At 40.2% G+C, this 19034-nt stretch overlaps 2 protein-coding genes across 4 annotated transcripts in view; one reads left to right on the top strand and one right to left on the bottom strand.

Moving 5' to 3' along the window:
• The window catches only part of LOC125225202, a 119565-nt gene that overhangs the window by 86740 nt on the left and 13791 nt on the right, over positions 1–19034 (top strand). The gene's annotated exons all lie outside the window — the stretch shown is intronic.
• Positions 1607–9763, bottom strand: LOC125225200. Of its 3 annotated transcripts, none has more exons than XM_048128797.1 (4): positions 9343–9763; positions 8034–8222; positions 6527–6665; positions 1607–3196 (listed from the first exon to the last, which is right to left on the bottom strand). In XM_048128797.1, exon 4 carries the CDS (start codon positions 3193–3195, stop codon positions 2206–2208), a length of 990 nt encoding a protein of 329 aa, XP_047984754.1. In that variant the 5' UTR covers position 3196; positions 6527–6665; positions 8034–8222; positions 9343–9763; the 3' UTR covers positions 1607–2205. The 3 variants fall into 2 exon arrangements, 2 of the variants coding, with proteins under 2 accessions (XP_047984754.1, XP_047984755.1); XM_048128798.1 differs by lacking the exon at positions 1607–3196 and having other exon boundaries at positions 6168–6665.

Below are 19034 nucleotides of genomic sequence, written 5' to 3'. Positions count from 1 at the left end.
CGGGGATTCCCCAATAAACGTTTGCATACTGAATGTTTATCGAAATAAAATACACTTTATTGTTATTGAAACATTAAAAATCACGAAAAACCGTTATTGTCGTATTATTTGATCATCTGAAAAAAAAAACCATATTTAAAAAAAAACATGGTGCTTGGTTTTTTTTCGTGTTTTTTTTTCATAATTCTGAAAACATTTGGTTTTATTTCTATTTGCAACCCTAGGTATGTGAATGCACCTACCACCATGCTATTGCTACTACAATACGATGTAAGTACCTACATAATAATTATCTACTGTTATTTATGTATTTTATTTAAAAAAAAACTTCCGAAACATGTATAGTTTCTTATTCAGAACTTAATTAAATACTAACTAAGCACAATGTGAAAATGTAATTTTGGTTTGCAATGAGCGAAATATAATGATGCAAATTGAGTTAAATAAAGTTACCGCACTTTTAAGTACCTTGAATGGATTTATGTAGCTTATTTATTTATGGCTAGGCGTAAACAAGAACAGTCAACAGCTTTCTGAAGGTCCTTGCCAAATACCATGGCCTACAACTTATTTTCCTTATTCTTAACTCGGTAGTTGTCCAGTCCCTCATAAATAAAACCGTTGGTAGTGAATGTACTTACCATTAAATCCCCTGTAACTTTTACTTGCTAATTATTTATTTATTTAAACTTTATTGCACAATATAACAAATAAAGTACAAATGGCGGACTTAATGGCTAAAGACTAAAGACATTCTCTACCAGTCAACCAACAGGCTAAACAGAAAGAGTAGTGGGTGCAGGCTTTAAAAAAATAGGTAACATAAAATAGAGTAGAATAGAAATCGTTTATTCGTGGTAACATTACAAATAGGTATTACAATACTAACAAACACATTTAATTATTGTAACATAATATAAAATTATCGTTTACCACGAAATGGTCCCGCCTCAGCATACGATGCATACCATAATTAAGACGATACGGTAGGGGTCAATTCTCCATACAAACGCTCTCGACTATTTCCTCCCTGGTTTTTGAAGATAGAGAAATGATTTTTTCAACACAGATTTTTATTGTTTTTATCTATGTCGGGCCGATATTTTTGATATTCTGCTTTTTAAAGACTCTAGAGCCAATCAAAAATTTCCAAAGACGGTCTTTTTCATTGAGGCGCAAAAAAAGGTGTGATACTCAAGATTGGTAACAATTAACCAAAAAAGCTAAACGGTCCGACATAGATTATTTCATTGTTATTCAGATTCTCAAATTTCGTTCCGATTGATTAAGTTTTGAAGAATGAAAGAGTCGAGAGCGGAACCTCGATTTTAAAGATTTTTTGAAATATCTTTTGACTGAGTTGTTCTTAATGGACAATTTTTTTTCGATAAATCTAGTTAATAACACTTGATTTAACTAAAATTCCCAAGTTGAAAGGGGGGCTCCTTTCCATTTTAGCATTTTCGCTACCGTATCCTCTTAACTATTGTAAGTACGTATTAAATATTTATCAGCATTCGATACAAGCGCTGTCTTTTGTAATTTTTTGCACAGTGTAACATAAATAGGTATTTGCTAAGGGTTAATTATTGTTGTAGAGCTGTGCAGCTGATTCTAGTGGGCGAGAAATAATAATTCCATGTGTGGCCGGGTGAACAACCATTTATTTTATGTACTCACATCAACGTATGAATCAAGAAGGTATTCAAGAAGACATTTTTTTATATTGTAACCAAACGTTTCCATAGCAACCGCTACATAGACAAAAATAAGGTTTAATTTCTGTTGGATCCTCCAACATGCTGGGGCGGGGCCGAAACCTTCGCCTTAAATAACTATAAGTATTTCCAAAACATGCTACTTAAATAGGCATAGACTGTAAACCCAGCATCATGGCATAATCCATCTCAAGTTTACAATCAAAACTAAATAATAAAGAGTAGTCTTAAAATGATTTTGTTAATTACAAACTAGAGAAGATATTATTAGCGTTAAAGATCATCCATAAAAGAATAACAGCAAAATCCTGATAAGCTGAGAAACAAGAAAAAGCAATAAATTAACACTCATAACTTCTGAGTAGTTTTGTAACAAGATAGATACCTACAACTCGAGGGTTTGTAATGAAAAAAATAATAACCTTTTTAAGGTTTAAACTTAACCTGCACAATTACAATATAATGCATAAGAATACACACAACAAAATTAATCTATAGGTAACACAGCGAAACCACTTAATGATCGTTTGTACACCTTTTTATTCGGTGCCAAAAGGTCTACCACGCGCACCTTATCATCATCACCAGGATACACTTTAACAATTCTGGCCATAGGCCACGTCATGGGAGGAGCGTTAGGCTCCCTCATGATTACTAAGGATCCAACCCTGACGTTTGGTTGGCTATCACGCCACTTAGGACGACATTGTAATGCATTTAAATAGTACTTATGCCATATCTTCCAAAAGTGACCTTTGACCTTATTACAGATTTCCCAGAACTTTAATCTATTACTAGGTAACTCGGTCAAGTCTGCTTCTGGGAGACATGTCATAGACGTGCCAATTAAAAAATGGCCCGGCGTCAAATAACTGTAATCATTAATATCAGTTGCATTTACAGGCAAAAGTGGCCTAGAATTAAGAGTAGACTCAATCTGACATAAAATTGTATTGATCTGTTCATACGTCAGTACATAAGATTGCAATATGCGCTTTAAATGGTACTTGGTACTCTTAACAGCAGCTTCAGCAAGACCAGCAAACACAGGTGAGTAGCTTGGCACGAAATGAAAGTTAATACGTTGCTGTGCCGCGTATGATTGCACCAGAGTCTGATGATTTTGCGAAGAACTTAAATTGTACAGCTCAACTAACTGGTTCTTTGCCCCCTTAAAGCATCCACCATTATCGCAAAAAACGTCGGTCGGCAGGCCTCTGCGAGCTATAAATCGCTTGAAACATGCAAGGAAAGCGTCAGTGGTCAAGTCCGAAGAGAGCTCCAGATGTATGGCTTTAGTCACAAAACAAACAAAAACGCATATGTAGCCTTTTGTCTGTAGAGCTCTTCTTACGCGAGAATTCTTCACTGTTATGGGACCTGCAAAGTCGATGCCGACTTTCTGGAATGCTCGGCAGGCTGTGACCCTTTCAGGTGGCAAAGAACCCATCAGCTGTTTCGCACACTGAGCCTTCATTCTGTAACAAGGTAAACATTTGTTAACAATATGTTTCACATAGCTAAGACCATTTACAATCCAATATTTCTCATTTAAGCTCGACATCAATAACTGGGGCGGAGCATGTAACATTCTAAGGTGCTCGTGCTTTACAATAAGCTTTGTTATGCGAGATTCCCTAGGAAGTATGACAGGATGTTTTTGAGAGTATGACACACTCGCGTTTTTTATTCTACCTCCTACCCTCAGCAACCCTTGATTGTCAAGAAATGGATGTAACGAGTTGAGTGAACCTTTAACATTTTCTAAGTTAGTCTTGAGACTGTCAATTTCGTGTTTAAAATAAATGCCTTGTTCATATTTTATAATCTGAAATAATGCCATTTGAAGCTCCTTACCGGAGAGATATTTCAGATTTTTCTGGTCTTTCATTTTTAAGTTAGAGCAAAACCTCATAATATAAGCCATTACCCTTACCATTTTGTTCAGATCAGAGAACTTCTCTAAAAAATCATAAGGATCTGAACCCTTTTGAGTAACTAGCGTCACCTTAGCACTGGAGGGCTGCTTTTTCAATTCAGGTAGGTCATCGATCGCAGGAGGGCTAGTTATATCATTAAAATTATATTTACCGTCCTGTAGAAAGCTTGGTCCATGCAGCCACATAGGTATGTGACGCAGCTCATCTGGATCTGTACCTCTGCTCAGGCAGTCGCTAGGATTTTCTTCACTGGAGACGTACAGCCAGCGCCATCTATCTGTAAGATCTCGAATCAACCTCACCCGATTTGCAACAAAAGCTTGGAGCCTTAAGGGCTCTGTTTTTGCCCATGCTAACGCGATTTGCGAGTCAGAAAACAGATATACATCTTGTATATTTAATTGCGCCTTTAGCGTATCATAAACTCGAGTGATTAATTTCGATAACAGCAACATAGCACACAATTCCAAGCGGGCTATGCTTAGAGTACCCTTATTGCGGGGGTTGATGCGAGACTTAGCACAAAGTAATGATAGCGTAGCATTACCTTGTTTGTCGACCACCCGAAGATACACACAGCAACCATAACCCGTAGTGCTACATGCGTCAGCAAACCCAATTAATTGCAATTGAGCCTTGGAGGGGATGTTCAGGTTCCTTTTAATAATGAAGGGCTCCATTTGAGATAACTTAAAAGCAAATGAACGCCACTCCTGAAGCAGCAAAGCTGAAGGAACCTGGTTCCAACCTATATTCTCAGCGTATATTTTTTGCATGAAAGCCTTAGCCTTCATGATAATTGGCGCTATAAAACCTAGCGGATCATAAAACTTTGAAATATAACTTAATATGTCTCTTTTGGTAGGCTTTTCCTTATTAAAGGCCTCAGGGCAGGAAAAAACAAAGCAATCCTTTTGCATATTCAACTTTAAACCTAAAGTCTTTAAATATAAATTATCTTTTTGGAAGTCTAAGTCATCAAACTGCCTTTTATCATTAGGAATGCCCTCTAATACTCGCTGATCATTGGATGCCCACTTGTGTGTATAGAAGCTACCCTTACTTAGCAACTCACATAATTGCAATTTTGCTTGAATTATAACATTCAAATCAGAGTTTGAAAAGCACATATCATCTACATAGGTGCAATTTCTTAGTATGTAAGCTCCAAGTGGATACTCACTTCCATACCTATCTGCAAGCTCAAGTAAGCATCGAGTGCTTAAATATGTACTACTTTTTTGCCCGTAAGTAACAGTATCTAATTGTATACATTTCAGAGGCTGGGTAGGATTGCTCCTCCACAATATATTTTGCAATTTGGCATGCATCGGATTAATATCAACACATCTAAACATGCGCCGTATGTCTGTGGAGAAAGTATAGTCGCCTAGCCGGAACAAAAGCATTATGTCAAACAACTCCTTTTGTACCGGACCTCCATTTAGCAAAATATCATTTAGAGACACCTTTTTGTTGGATTGCAAAGAGCAGTCAAAAACCACACGAGTACGCGTAGTTTTGCTTGAGTCATTAATTACACAATGGTGGGATGCAAAATACGAGGTGCGGTCCAAAAGTTTCCGGCCTAACAAAGAAAGGGCTTACATATCTTTACAATTTTATTTTTATTTTTTAATATAGTCTTCCTCTGTCACAACGCACTTTTCAAATCTCTTTATAAGCTTCTCCATCACCTAATAAAAATAATAAAGATTTTTGTCCTTAAAATCGCCCTAAACCGCACGGGTCACTTCGTCAAACGAAGATTTTTTTCTACTTCAGTCTACCTTAAGTTTTTAGAACAAATAATAATCACTTGGGGTCACGTCTCGAATATAAGGTAGGTGCCGAATATTTTTGAAGACACATTTCGTTATAGCAACCTTGTAAAATGAAGCAGCGTGAACGGGGAAATTGTCGCGGAGATGCCCTTGTGCCTCTGCTAAGTTTTTAAAGACTATTCTGCATAATCTGCTATCGTAATTGGACAAAAAATATTGCGTAGCATCTGCTATTTACCGTAGTCTACCCTTCTTTTATGTAAATCGTTAGAATTTCGTGACAACCCTAGAATACCGTAGCCTTTATTTTTTCGTGCATTTTGTGACAGAGGTTGTTCTAGGCGCCTTTTCACCATGACGTTGTCACTCCATTAATTTTCTTTTGTACAGAGTATCGTCTTACATAACCATGGTTTCATCTACAGTAGCAATTGCATTCAAAAAACTCGCTACGCGGTGTCTATGCTGGTCTCAAGTTTCATGAACTCACGGTTTTTCACTCATCTCGCTGTAAGCACGATAAAAGTTTGGGCACTAACCTAGCACTAAACACCGTAAAAAAACCTACAGCCAACAGACACCTAAAGAAACTATACACCAAAAAAGTGGAATAAATGACGAACACAATGATATCCATACTTTTTTTAAACTCTTCCCCCATATTTGTCGGGCCGGAGACATTTGGACCGCACCTCGTATAGAGGATCATTCTCAACATCCAATTGATTGAAATCAATATAGTGCCCATGCTTCAAGTCAACATATTCATCGATGAACTTTTCATAATCGGATAGCAAATTTATATTTTTGTGCAATCTTTTTTCGAGGCTAATGAACCTGTAATAAGCCATATCAAATGAGCTTCCAAGCACATCATTGACTTCACTCAAAGGGACTTTTAATGGCAAATCAACCTGAAACTTGTTGTCCTTCAAAACAGTTGTGTCTTGAAATAAGCGTTCACACTGTTCATGCTCAGACATGCCTTCACAGAAGGGTTCAGGAACACTTTCTGCCTTCCAAAAGTTTTGCAAACTCTCGTTAAGACTTGAGTCACATTGAGTACATAAAAGTGTTACCTTACTTTTGTCACTGGTTTGCTGTCGTGATAAAGCACCACCGATGATGTAGCCAAGCTTAGTATTTACAATTGTAGGATGAGGACTCGCTGGGTCTTCATCTGACTCCTGCTGCTGCCCAGGGACCGGCTCCAGAAGCAGGACCTGGAAAAATATGTCCCCGCCTAATAGTAAATTGATCTCAGACGGCTGATGGAAATCAATATCAGACAAAGTGATCCCATCAGGTATATTGATAGCGTCTAGATTAAGCTTGTCTTGTGGAAGCTTACATGTAATTTTATCCATGACATTACAGTTCGCTGTGACTCGGTAAGGTCTGGTCAATGAGTACACATCTAAAGGTATAGAATACTGTGTGTCAGTAGTCAACTCTTTGACACCAATTATATGTGAGCGTCAGAATGGCGGGTGTACATCAAGCAATCCTGGTGTGGTATACGTCAGGAGTTAGTGCTAGCAATGTGCCAAATGTGCGCCAAAATTCGAGCAATGTGCTCTTTGAACTCCAGAGATATTTAAGAAATTAATGACACCCGCCATTCTGACGTCAGGTTGGCGGGTGTACTTCCAGTTCTAGCTAATGGCTGTTAACTTGAGGGTGAAAGTACTGCCTAAGGTTAGTGCTCGCAATGTGCTTCCACATGTATGAAACACACACTAATTCAGAGAGCCGTTGAAGAGTAATATGGGATTGAATAAAGATGTCTATAACGCCTGCTGAAATAAAATAGCAATGTTCATTACCTGAAATGCAGCATTAACATTCAGGCGCTTTTCACAAAAAAGTGATACTTATAGATATATTTATTCAATCCCATATTACTCTTCAACGGCTCTCTGAATTAGTGTGTGTTTCATACATGTGGAAGCACATTGCGAGCACTAACCTTAGGCAGTACTTTCACCCTCGAGTAAGCAGCCATTAGCTAGAACTGGAAGTACACCCGCCAACCTGACGTCAGAATGGCGGGTGTCATTAATTTCTTAAATATCTCTGGAGTTCAAAGAGCACATTGCTCAAATTTTGGCGCACATTTGGCACATTGCTAGCACTAACTCCTGACGTATACGACACCAGGATTGCTTGATGTACACCCGCCATTCTGACGCTCACAATTATATTGGTGTTTTCCTTGCTTGGGGTCAATCCTAAAATCTTTATTAATTTAGTGGTCACCAAAGAACCTTGTGAACAACAATCTAAGAGAGCTTTCACATGAACCTCACTACCTGTCCGCGAATATAGCTTAACTTTGACTGTAGGTAACAACACTCCATTTTGCCCCAAGTTTGAAATCAAAGAAACTTGGGGTTGGTTAGCCGAGTCCGGATGCAGTAAGCTATTATGAGCTTCTTTACAAGTACTACACCGGAAATGAAAGCGGCATTTACCTTTGTGTTTGTTAAGACAAACAGAGCACAGACTGTTGTTCTTGCTGAAAGCTATTCTTTCAGTGCTAGTTAGCATTTTAAATTTACTACAATCAAATAATCTATGATTGGACTTACAATAGTTGCAGGCAGTCGAGGCAGTCGCTGTCACATTTACCACAGCCTTGTGTTGAGACTTCCCCGACGTGGACGGCTCAGCGTTCTCCAGTGCCAAAGCTCGCTTCTCCAGGTACAAGAGGAACTCGGTGATAGTTGGGTCCTTGGTGTCATCTCGCTCCAACTGGTACGCCCGCGACGTGTACGAATCTAGTTTACGGTACAAAATCGCTAACATAATGGGGTCCCAGTTTTCAGTATTAACATTCAAGTTTTTTAAAGCAGACAAAGACTGTTTTATCTGGGAAACAAATTGTCTCAAATTTACAGGATTTGATTTGACCAAGGCATTTATGTCAAGCAAGGAATTGATGTGCTCATTGATAATTTTGAAAGAATGATTGTACCTTTCCTCTAAAAGCTTAAGAGCTTCGTCATAACTAGCCTCAACCAGAGGAAGGTTCTTAATCAAGTCAAAAGGTTCGTTTGTCACAAATGAGCGCAAATAATACAACTTTTGAACCTTATCAAGTGACTTATCGTTGTGTATTATGGCTCTAAATAAGCTTATAAAAGGTGAGCGTCAGAATGGCGGGTGTACATCAAGCAATCCTGGTGTGGTATACGTCAGGAGTTAGTGCTAGCAATGTGCCAAATGTGCGCCAAAATTCGAGCAATGTGCTCTTTGAACTCCAGAGATATTTAAGAAACTAATGACACCCGCCATTCTGACGTCAGGTTGGCGGGTGTACTTTCAGTTCTAGCTAATAGCTGCCTACTCAAGAGTGAAAGTACTGCCTGAGGTTAGTGCTCGCAATGTGCTTCCACATGTATGAAACACAAACTAATTCAGAGAACCGTTGAAGAGTAATATGGGATTGAATAAATATATCTATGAGTATCACTTTTTTGTGAAAAGCGCCTGCATGTTAATGCTGCATTGCAGGCAATGAACATTGCTATTTTATTTCAGCAGGCGTTATAGATATATTTATTCAATCCCATATTACTCTTCAACGGCTCTATGAATTAGTGTGTGTTTCATACATGTGGAAGCACATTGCGAGCACTAACCTTAGGCAGTACTTTCACCCTCGAGTAAGGAGCCATTAGCTAGAACTGGAAGTACACCCGCCAACCTGACGTCAGAATGGCGGGTGTCATTAATTTCTTAAATATCTCTGGAGTTCAAAGAGCACATTGCTCGAATTTTAGCGCACATTTGGCACATTGCTAGCACTAACTCCTGACGTATACCACACCAGGATTGCTTGATGTACACCCGCCATTCTGACGCTCACTATAAAAGCAGTGTATTCACTGTACTTACCCGTAAACACATCTATCTTTATAGTAGGCAACTTAGCCTTAAAGTTATTTTGACATGATGCGGCGGCAGGAGATTCAGACGAGGGCGAGGATATACGATTAATTGCCTCGTTGAGGACTGTCAGTATATGATAATATTTATCCTCAAAGTCTTCGACATCCTCCGCATCCTCTTCGTCCAAAGACAGAATTTCTTTGTTACATTTGTCATATTCATTGAAGAGCTCCGTCACCCTCGCTCTTTTGGCATCGAGCGCCGATAAAGCACTGCTAGCTACATCACTGTCATTATTACAAAATGTATACAGGCGAGTAATGGAAGCTTTTGTATAGCCTCGCGCTGTACGTAACCTCTTAAGCTCTTGAGTAGCCATTGTAGCAGACTTAGATGAGACTACGGTTTTGAACAGCCACATACAACAACGATTCACACATTAATAATTATACAAAAACACAACTTTCATCTGCGCAAAAACTTTTTCAAGCGTTAATAAACGAAATATACAATTTTATCAAAATGGCGTAAAGCGTTTTCTAAAATGAACTTGTAAAATAACGAAGCCAAAGAGAATAAAAGAATGAAGTATTGCGCATAATGAATGAAGTGAAGAATGGAAAGAACGAACGATATCAGCTGTCCTCCAATCACGTTGCGATGACCGGTGCTCTGATTGGTCGACTTCTTGCTTTGCGTCGCGGCTGCGCCCTGAAGTTGCGCCACTAATCACAGCGCCAAAGTTCACGATGATGGCGGCAATGGCGGCGAATACAAAAGCTCACAAATCGCGGCGTATGACATTTTTAGCAAGAGTAATTAAATAAGATAAAGTAAGTACATAAAACGCATAAAAACTGTAAAAATTCACTATAAAATTGCACGATACGACGAATGAATTAGCGCCGCCCGTGAAGTGTCTTGAGATGTAGGTCCACGATGAGTCGAAAGCGTAGAACCGACGATGAAGCGCGATGCGACGAATGGGAATCGCGTCGCACGCGAAGTATTTTCCTTTTATGGTAAAGAAGTACGCCGCCCGCGAGGATTCAAGCGCAGGGCTGACGAAATAGCGCGATGCAACGAATATATTTCGCGTTGCACGCGATCTTCTTGTATAAAACAATAGGTATTCGCTGCCCGCGAGGATTTAAGCGCAGGGCTAGCGATCTAGCGCGATGCGACGAATATTAATTTCGCGTCGCACGCGATCTTCTGATGCACGATGAATGTGATGCGACGAATAGGCATGTTATTTCCTATTTATTCGCGTCGCTTAAATGTTGAACACGTCGATCGCCGACCCTTTCAAAAGCAACACGGAATTTTAAGTCTTCGTCCTTTTTCTCTCTCGAAGGACCAATGTTGTAGAGCTGTGCAGCTGATTCTAGTGGGCGAGAAATAATAATTCCATGTGTGGCCGGGTGAACAACCATTTATTTTATGTACTCACATCAACGTATGAATCAAGAAGGTATTCAAGAAGACATTTTTTTATATTGTAACCAAACGTTTCCATAGCAACCGCTACATAGACAAAAATAAGGTTTAATTTCTGTTGGATCCTCCAACAATTATATAATAAACAAGTGGATATGTTCGTGGACGATCATAAATATTTTTATTTTATTTATTAATGGAAATGCAGACGATGCTACGTGTAAATAAATTTTCATATAAAGCTACCATTGACGTAAGCAGTGTTAGCCGTTACTTTTACCGGTTCGCACAATACCGGTTCACGGTCAAAATATCCAATATGAATTATATAGGAATTCGTTATAGGCCATAATATTATAATCGTAACTCTTGCTAACTCTATTTATTTTATTGGTCGGTAGGTACTTTATTCACGATCTTCAACAACAAACCTAGTTACCTACTCACTCGCCAAGTCGTCATTTAGTTTGTGTGCAGTGCGTATATATATTTTATTCATGTCGCTAGTTACAAATTTATGAAATTATGTATGTAGGTACGAATAGCTTGGATGCCTAGAAAAAATGGATAAGTACAAGCTATCATCACGGCAAGTGCCTATACCATTTTGGGACACGCGATGGTCATTTAAAATGAGAGTTTATAAAAAGCGTCTGTTGAACGTTTCCAATCCCATAACGGCCATGTATGGCATCAAGGAAGTCCGATTGTGTGGTCTTTCTGTCGCGGCTTTTGAGGTAATGAGAATAACGGCGTTGGTTCAACTTGGTTATACAGGTTACCCCAATTGATTAGGACCAAGGTCTATCGGGTACAGTCAGTTCAAGCTAGGTACAAGTAGGCAGCGATTTTGATAGCACTTTCATATTCGGTTGCTAGGCAGAGTGATGGCAGGTGGACCAAAATTTTAATGAATGGTGGCCGCTTACAAATGTAAGAAGTGCCTGGCATCCGTTGGGTCGACGACTTCCGCAAAATTGCGGGTCACATCACAACTGGATGAGACTATCTCAGGACCGGGAGAAGTGGTGTACCTTCTAGAAGAAGGCCTATGCTAAGCACTGGGCGTCAAAGGGCTGATATGATGATGATTATAATTAAGTAAACACTCGAGCAGAAAAGAATGGCACCACCCTATCTCGTCCCGTGGGTCATATCAGGCGGCTAAGGGGTTTTATAGATATGTTTTTTGTAAATAAATAATGTGACTTTATTTCAGGTTTTCTAATACTACTTTCCCCTGCCCAGGGTTACGGGTGAAGACCCTAACGGCGGTGTCATCGGAGAGGAAGGGCTTTGGTACGGTGTACATCGGCGGACGGGGCAACGGATCCGGAGTACCGTAGGCGACAGTAGGGTCCAACCTGAACAAGTCGGCAACTCCTGCAGCTGAGTCAACTCTGCACGTAATGACTAGTCTCATTCCTGTGGGTCAAGTTGGCAAGGTCGAGAGGGGGTTTCGGATGCTGGGCAAGTTCGTGACTCCAAACTATGTCCCAGGCATGCGGCGCCTGTGGAGAGGACACTCCACCCGTGCATATATAGGTGCGGATTACAACACGGGGAGTCGCAGTCACCGGTGATAAGCTTTGCGCTAATAGGCGTGTGCGCGAGCGCCAGGGGTGACTCCTGACGGTAGGATAGTCCATCGCGGCTAATTGACCAGTTACCGCCTGCCTCAGCTGGGCAGCCCCCGGCCAATAAGGTACTGGTCCGCCTCTCATCCTGCGCTTCTATAGGTGTGTGGAGCAGCAGGCATGTCACAGTGCCTGAAACAGGATGGGTATCTGATGCACCTGACAAAGAAACAACTAAAAGAAAAAACAACCGTATAAACACCATTAATATCATGCGATTCGCAACATGGAACGTGAGAACTATGCTTGATGGAGCCAACGATACATCTCCCGCCGACGGTATACCGGAACTCAGGAAGACTGCCATCATTGATAGAGAGCTTCTCCGCCTCCGTATTGATGTGGCCGCACTCCAGGAGACCCGTCTTCTTGACGAGGGCAGTATCTGTGAAGACAATTATACCTTCTTCTGGAAAGGGAAAAATGACGGGGAAAGGCGAGAGCATGGTGTTGGGTTCGCTGTTCGTAACTCCTTACTCAGATGTTTTGAAACGCCCACTTGTGTATCCGAACGCATCATGGCGATAAGATTAATGTCAGCAACGGGTCCTATTACTCTAATCTCAGCCTATGCACCGACTTTAAAAGCTGCTGCCGATATCAAAGACAACTTCTACGAAGATCTACGCCATTGCCTGGAACAAGTCCGCGCTGCGGACAAACTTCTATTACTTGGCGATTTTAATGCGAGAATAGGAAATAAAGCTGAAGACTGGCCGGAATGCATTGGTAATCACGGAATCGGCAACATCAATGAAAATGGGCAGCGCTTGCTGGAGCTCTGCGCGTCTCTGTCGTTGTGTGTGACGAACACCTACTTTAAGAATGCACCTATTCGTAAGGTATCATGGAAACACCCACGGTCAGGTCACTGGCATCAAATTGATTTTATTATCACAAGGAAGACAGGCCTGCGTCATATTCTTAACTCCCGTACATACCACAGTGCTAACTGCAACACAGACCACTCCTTGATTATGGCAAAAACACGTTTGATTCCAAAGAAGATTCACTCTGCTAAGAAAGCGCCTTGTAAAATTGTACTGAACACTGCCGCTATGCTGGACAAGAGCTTACGCAAAGACTTAGAGAAGCTAATTGAAAGCAAACTTAGTAAAGACGTTCTGGAGTCAACTATAAACGCTGAAGAGATGTGGCAATTGATAAAGAGGGAAATAACACAGGCATCCGAAAAGGTGTTCGGCAAGAAGGAAAAGATTGCCAGTGACTGGTTCACGGAGTATGAACACATCCTGCTTCCATTAATTGAGAGGAAACGTGCAGCTCACTTAAACATATTGAACAATCCCAGAGACCCTGCAAGACAAGCTGAATACAAGGCAGCTAAGGCAGAAGTGCAGCGCACCAGTCGCAGTTGCGCTAATGAGTACTGGGTCAAACTCTGCCAGTCTATACAGCAATGTCGGGATGTGGGTGACTTCAAGGGTATGTACAAGGGAATCAAATGTGCAGTCGGCCCGACTAAGCGGAAGCGTGCCGCAATCAAGGACCTTGATGGAAATCCGATTACTGAGAAAGCAAAGGAACTTGATAGATGGGTACAGCACTACTCAAACTTGTTCTCTCAAGAAGTGTCTATCCGTCCAGCCGCACTGGCTGACTGGAGTTCTCGTCCCATGATGACTGAGCTTGACGACCCCCCCACGGGCGAAGAATTCGTTGAAGCTCTCCAGGGTCTGAAACTGGGTAAAAGTACAGGTCTCGACAGTCTTCCTGCTGAATTAGTGAAGATCGGTTGCGTTTCTTCCCCCCTTTTCACTCTTTTGCTGCGCTGTTGGGATGAGGGTACTATTCCGCAGGATATGAAGGATGCTGATGTTATTACTCTATACAAAGGTAAAGGAGATAGAGGAGACTGTAACAATTACAGGGGTATATCCTTGTTGAGCATTGCAGGAAAGGCATTTGCGAAAGTGGTTTTGCGAAGACTGAACTCCTTAGCCGCTCATATCTACCCTGAGTCACAGTGTGGATTCAGAGCTGGTCGTTCGACAAATGATATGATATTCACTCTTCGGCAATTACAAGAAAAATGTCGTGAACATCATGTACCACTCTATATGGCTTTTATCGATCTTAATAAGGCATTTGATACCGTGAGTAGAGAAGGTCTGTACGAAGTACTGCGCAAAATTGGATGTCCTCCAAAGCTTTTGACACTTATTAGATCCTTTCATGATGGTATGAATGCCTCAGTTATATTTGACGGTGAAAAGTCGGCGCCTTTCTCTGTAAATCGTGGGGTCAGACAAGGATGTGTGTTAGCACCTACCCTCTTTAATATCTTCTTCTCGGCACTGCTTCTGACTGCTTTCGGTGATTGTGACGTTGGAGTGCATCTTCATACCAGAAAGGACGGTAAACTGTACAATATTAGTCTTCTCAAGTCAAGAAATAAACGCCTTGACGTTATTGCTAGAGAACTCTTGTATGCTGATGATGCTGCACTAGTTGCGAACTCTGAAATGGAACTTCAGGAGCTGGTGACGCGATTTGGTTATGCCTGTTATTTGTTCTCGATGAGCGTGAATACTCGGAAGACAGTAATTATGGTACAAGGCGTAAATAGGTCTCCAAAAATCATGCTCGACGGGGTTGCACTCGATGTAGTGGATCATTTCTGCTACCTTGGCTCTAATACCACCCAGTCATTATCTAACGACAAGGAGATAGATACTCGGATAGGCAGAGCATCAACTGTCTTCGGAAAGCTTTTTGCGCGCGTATGGAGAAACCGTATGCTTACTACGTACACCAAAGTCCTTGTGTACCAGACTTGCGTCCTAAGTGTATTATTGTACGCATCAAAAACGTGGACTACATATGCGAAACAAGAACGGAAGCTTAACGCTTTCCACATGCGCTGCCTGAGGACTATACTCGATGTTACATGGAAAGATAAAGTTAGCAATGAGGTAGTGCTGTCGAGGACGCATAGCTGCAGCTTGTTTGCCATGTTAAAACAAAGAAGACTTCGCTGGCTCGGTCACGTATATCGTATGAACCCTGAGAGGCTACCGCGAAAAGTGTTGTTAGGTCAAATAGCGGGTGCAAAGAGACCTGTCGGACGTCCTGCCCTACGTTTTAAGGATTCCTGTAAGCGAGACATGAACAGTTTTGGTATCCAGATTGACGGTTGGGAGAAACGTGCCGATATGAGACCTGAATGGCGTCATGACATTAGTGTCGGTATATCGCAACATGATAGTAACTGGCTAGAAAATCTAAAACAGAAAAGCATTCGTCGAGCGCTACCACCCCCTGCAGACTCACGTTTTGTGTGTGGTCGTTGTGGCAAGAAGTGCCGCGCTGCTATAGGACTCTATAGCCATCAACAAAGATGCAAGCCCCCGTAAACCTACAAGCGCCGCAACAAACATCTACAATAGATGCTGTGGCCAATATATATATATAATACTACTTACATTGATTGTAGGTACCTAACTAAACATAGAAATATATGGATGCTGATAAGCAACAATGTGTCAAACCACACGCCAACCATTTTGAGAAAATGGCGTCTAAAGATTTTTTCTCATTTTTTTGTGTTTCTCTTTAAAAAAATGTTTTTATATAGATTGTTGTGATTTTCAGCTATAATACGTTCAGTAGTAGTGATTATTGTAGCTTAATTTCAAAACAAACTTCAATTTGACGAAATAATGCCCTTTTCTTTTATTGCGTATTGTTCGACGACGTCAAACTTTTTCAAGACTGTGTTATGATACTTAACCCACTTTTGCTAATTGTTTAAAAATATCTATGAGTCTTAAATAAACATGTTAAAGCACATAAATTGTTGTTGTAAAATACTCTACCTATGCATATTTTTAACTTTATAAGTGTTAAGTAACATATCAGTCATGGTCACTTATGTTATTAGGTATGTAGGAATCAATACATTATTTATTAATCAAACCTTTTAATGATTTTTCTACTCCCGAACTGTTATATTTGTCATTTACAGGATTGTGCGTATCGAAAAAACTGAAAACGCATTGTTTGGTTCTGTAATCATGGCAACGCATTGCATTAACGACACTGCGTGCGTGCGCGGGAAGGCTTTGGGCAGCTGAGCTGACAGTGCAAATGTTGTTTTTTAATATCCAGCAGCGCCATCTACAGTGTATGTTTGAATAAGGAATGCAATGTTCTAAATATAATTTTAAATATGACATGATGTTCATGACATTGTATTCTAGTTGTCACTCAATAAATCATCTTCGGAGCATTTACACGTATTTGATTAACAATAGGTTATGGGCCCAGAAGATGATTTATTGAGTGACAACTAGAATACAATGTCATGAACATCATGTCATATTTAAAAAGAAAGCTGAGGTAGGATGTCAAAGTTCAGTGGGGGATGAGAGTCCAGATAATTCCAGAACTTTAACTGATACATCATATGATTCGATCAATCCTAGTGAGTATGAGGATCCAGATACCACAGCGGAAAGTGTTTCAGTTCCGGATAATGTTCCTGCTCCTGAGAGAACCGGGCCAGTCCTGAGAACAGCAGAACAAAGAAAAGCTCCTGAAAGGTATGGAATTTCAAATCTTTGTTCAGATGCTAGCCCGAGGGACGATGCCAGTGGTCTGTCACTATCTGAGGCTTTACGCGGACCAGAGAAAGAGCAATGGAGACAAGCTATGGCAGAAGAGTTGAATAGCTTTGAAGAAAACCAGGCCTGGGAGCTTGTCAGTATTCCAAAAGACTCTAGTGTGGTAAAGTGCAAGTGGGTGCTTAAAAAGAAGTATGATAGTGAGGGCAATGTGCGGTTCAGAGCCAGGTTAGTAGCCAAGGGCTATACTCAGAAGTATGGAGTGGACTATGAGGAAACATTCGCGCCAGTGGTAAGGCATACAACTTTAAGACTTTTATTTGCTCTCTCTGTGCAGTTGAACTTAGATATTTGTCATTTAGATGTGACCACTGCTTTCCTGAACGGCTACCTTGAGGAGGATATTTATATGGAGAAACCAGAAGGTTTTCCTTCGCCTGTAGGTAAAGGGCAGGTACTTAAGTTGAAGCGAGCCATATATGGGCTCAAACAATCCTCAAGAGCGTGGTACAGGAGGGTAGATGATTGTTTAACCGAGCATGGTTATACTAGGTCTAAATTAGAACCTTGTTTATATGTGAAAAACGATAACGGTTTGACTGTAGTAGCTCTATATGTCGATGATTTCTTTGTTTTTTCAAACAACGCTGAAGAAACAAAATGCTTGAAACAGGTACTGTCTTCACAATTTAAATTAAAAGATCTTGGTCAAGTGAAACAGTGTTTAGGCATGAATGTTAGTGTTGATAAAGAAAACAATGTTATAACTTTAGATCAAGAAGATTATGTCGACAAGTTGTTGCATAAGTTCAATATGACAGACTGTAAGACTGTTCAGACTCCTATGGAGGAAAGGTTGAACTTAGATAAGGGTGAGTGCTGTGATACTGAATTACCTTACCAACAACTCATTGGTAGTCTCATGTACTTAGCAGTTTTGACGCGACCCGACATTTCTTTTAGTGTAGGTTATCTGAGCCAGTTTAATAAATGCCATGGTAAAGAACATTGGGCTCATGCTAAACGTGTTTTGCGTTATCTTAAGAAAACAAAACACTATTGCCTCAGGTATAGTAGTGATTCTGATTCAAAGCTTACCGGGTTTGTTGATGCAGACTGGGGCAGTAATGTTCTTGATAGGAGGTCCTATTCAGGATATTGTTTCACTTTGTCGGGAAGTGTAATCTCATGGTGTAGTAAGAAACAGACTAGCGTGTCCTTGAGCAGTTGTGAATCGGAATTCATTAGTATTTCTGAATGTATTAAAGAAGCTATGTACTTACGGTCATTATACCATGAAATTACAAATAAAATTTCATTGATTAGAATATACAATGATAATCAAGGTGCTCTGAAGTTATTGGCCAACCCAGTGTTTCACAATAGGTCGAAACACATTGACATTCGTTATCACTTTAGTAGAGATATAGTTGCTAAAGGTTTAGTAGAAACAAAATACTTATCGACAGCTGAGATGCCAGCCGATTTGCTGACTAAGGGTCTAGGGTTTGTCAAGCACTTTAGATTCCTTGAGAAGTTAGGACTTGTGCCTAAGTAGTAGTAGTAGGTATGTTTAGTTGGTTTTAAACCTGTTTCGCTTAATGCTGATGATGCTGATGGCTATGCTTAGATATAGTGGGGGTGTTGTTTTTTAATATCCAGCAGCGCCATCTACAGTGTATGTTTGAATAAGGAATGCAATGTTCTAAATATAATTTTAAATATGACATGATGTTCATGACATTGTATTCTAGTTGTCACTCAATAAATCATCTTCGGAGCATTTACACGTATTTGATTAACAATAGCAAACCTTTGCAGTACAGGAAACAGTTTAAAAAAAACTATTAAAAACTAAGTGCATGGTCTTTGTAAAAGTATTGTATGCAATGGTGTTTAACTGACTCCAAAATACTCGTGGAAAGTACGCCACTCATATTTCTTGACCTCCTTTAAATTAACTATAAATTAACTATTAGAGTAATGATCATTTCTAGACACATATTTAAATTATCTGTGCTTTTTCAACAAAAAA

Source organism: Leguminivora glycinivorella, chromosome 4, assembly GCF_023078275.1.
Source record: "Leguminivora glycinivorella isolate SPB_JAAS2020 chromosome 4, LegGlyc_1.1, whole genome shotgun sequence".
Classification (NCBI taxonomy): Eukaryota; Metazoa; Arthropoda; class Insecta; order Lepidoptera; family Tortricidae; genus Leguminivora; species Leguminivora glycinivorella.
This window is presented reverse-complemented; position numbering and strand designations above follow the sequence as displayed.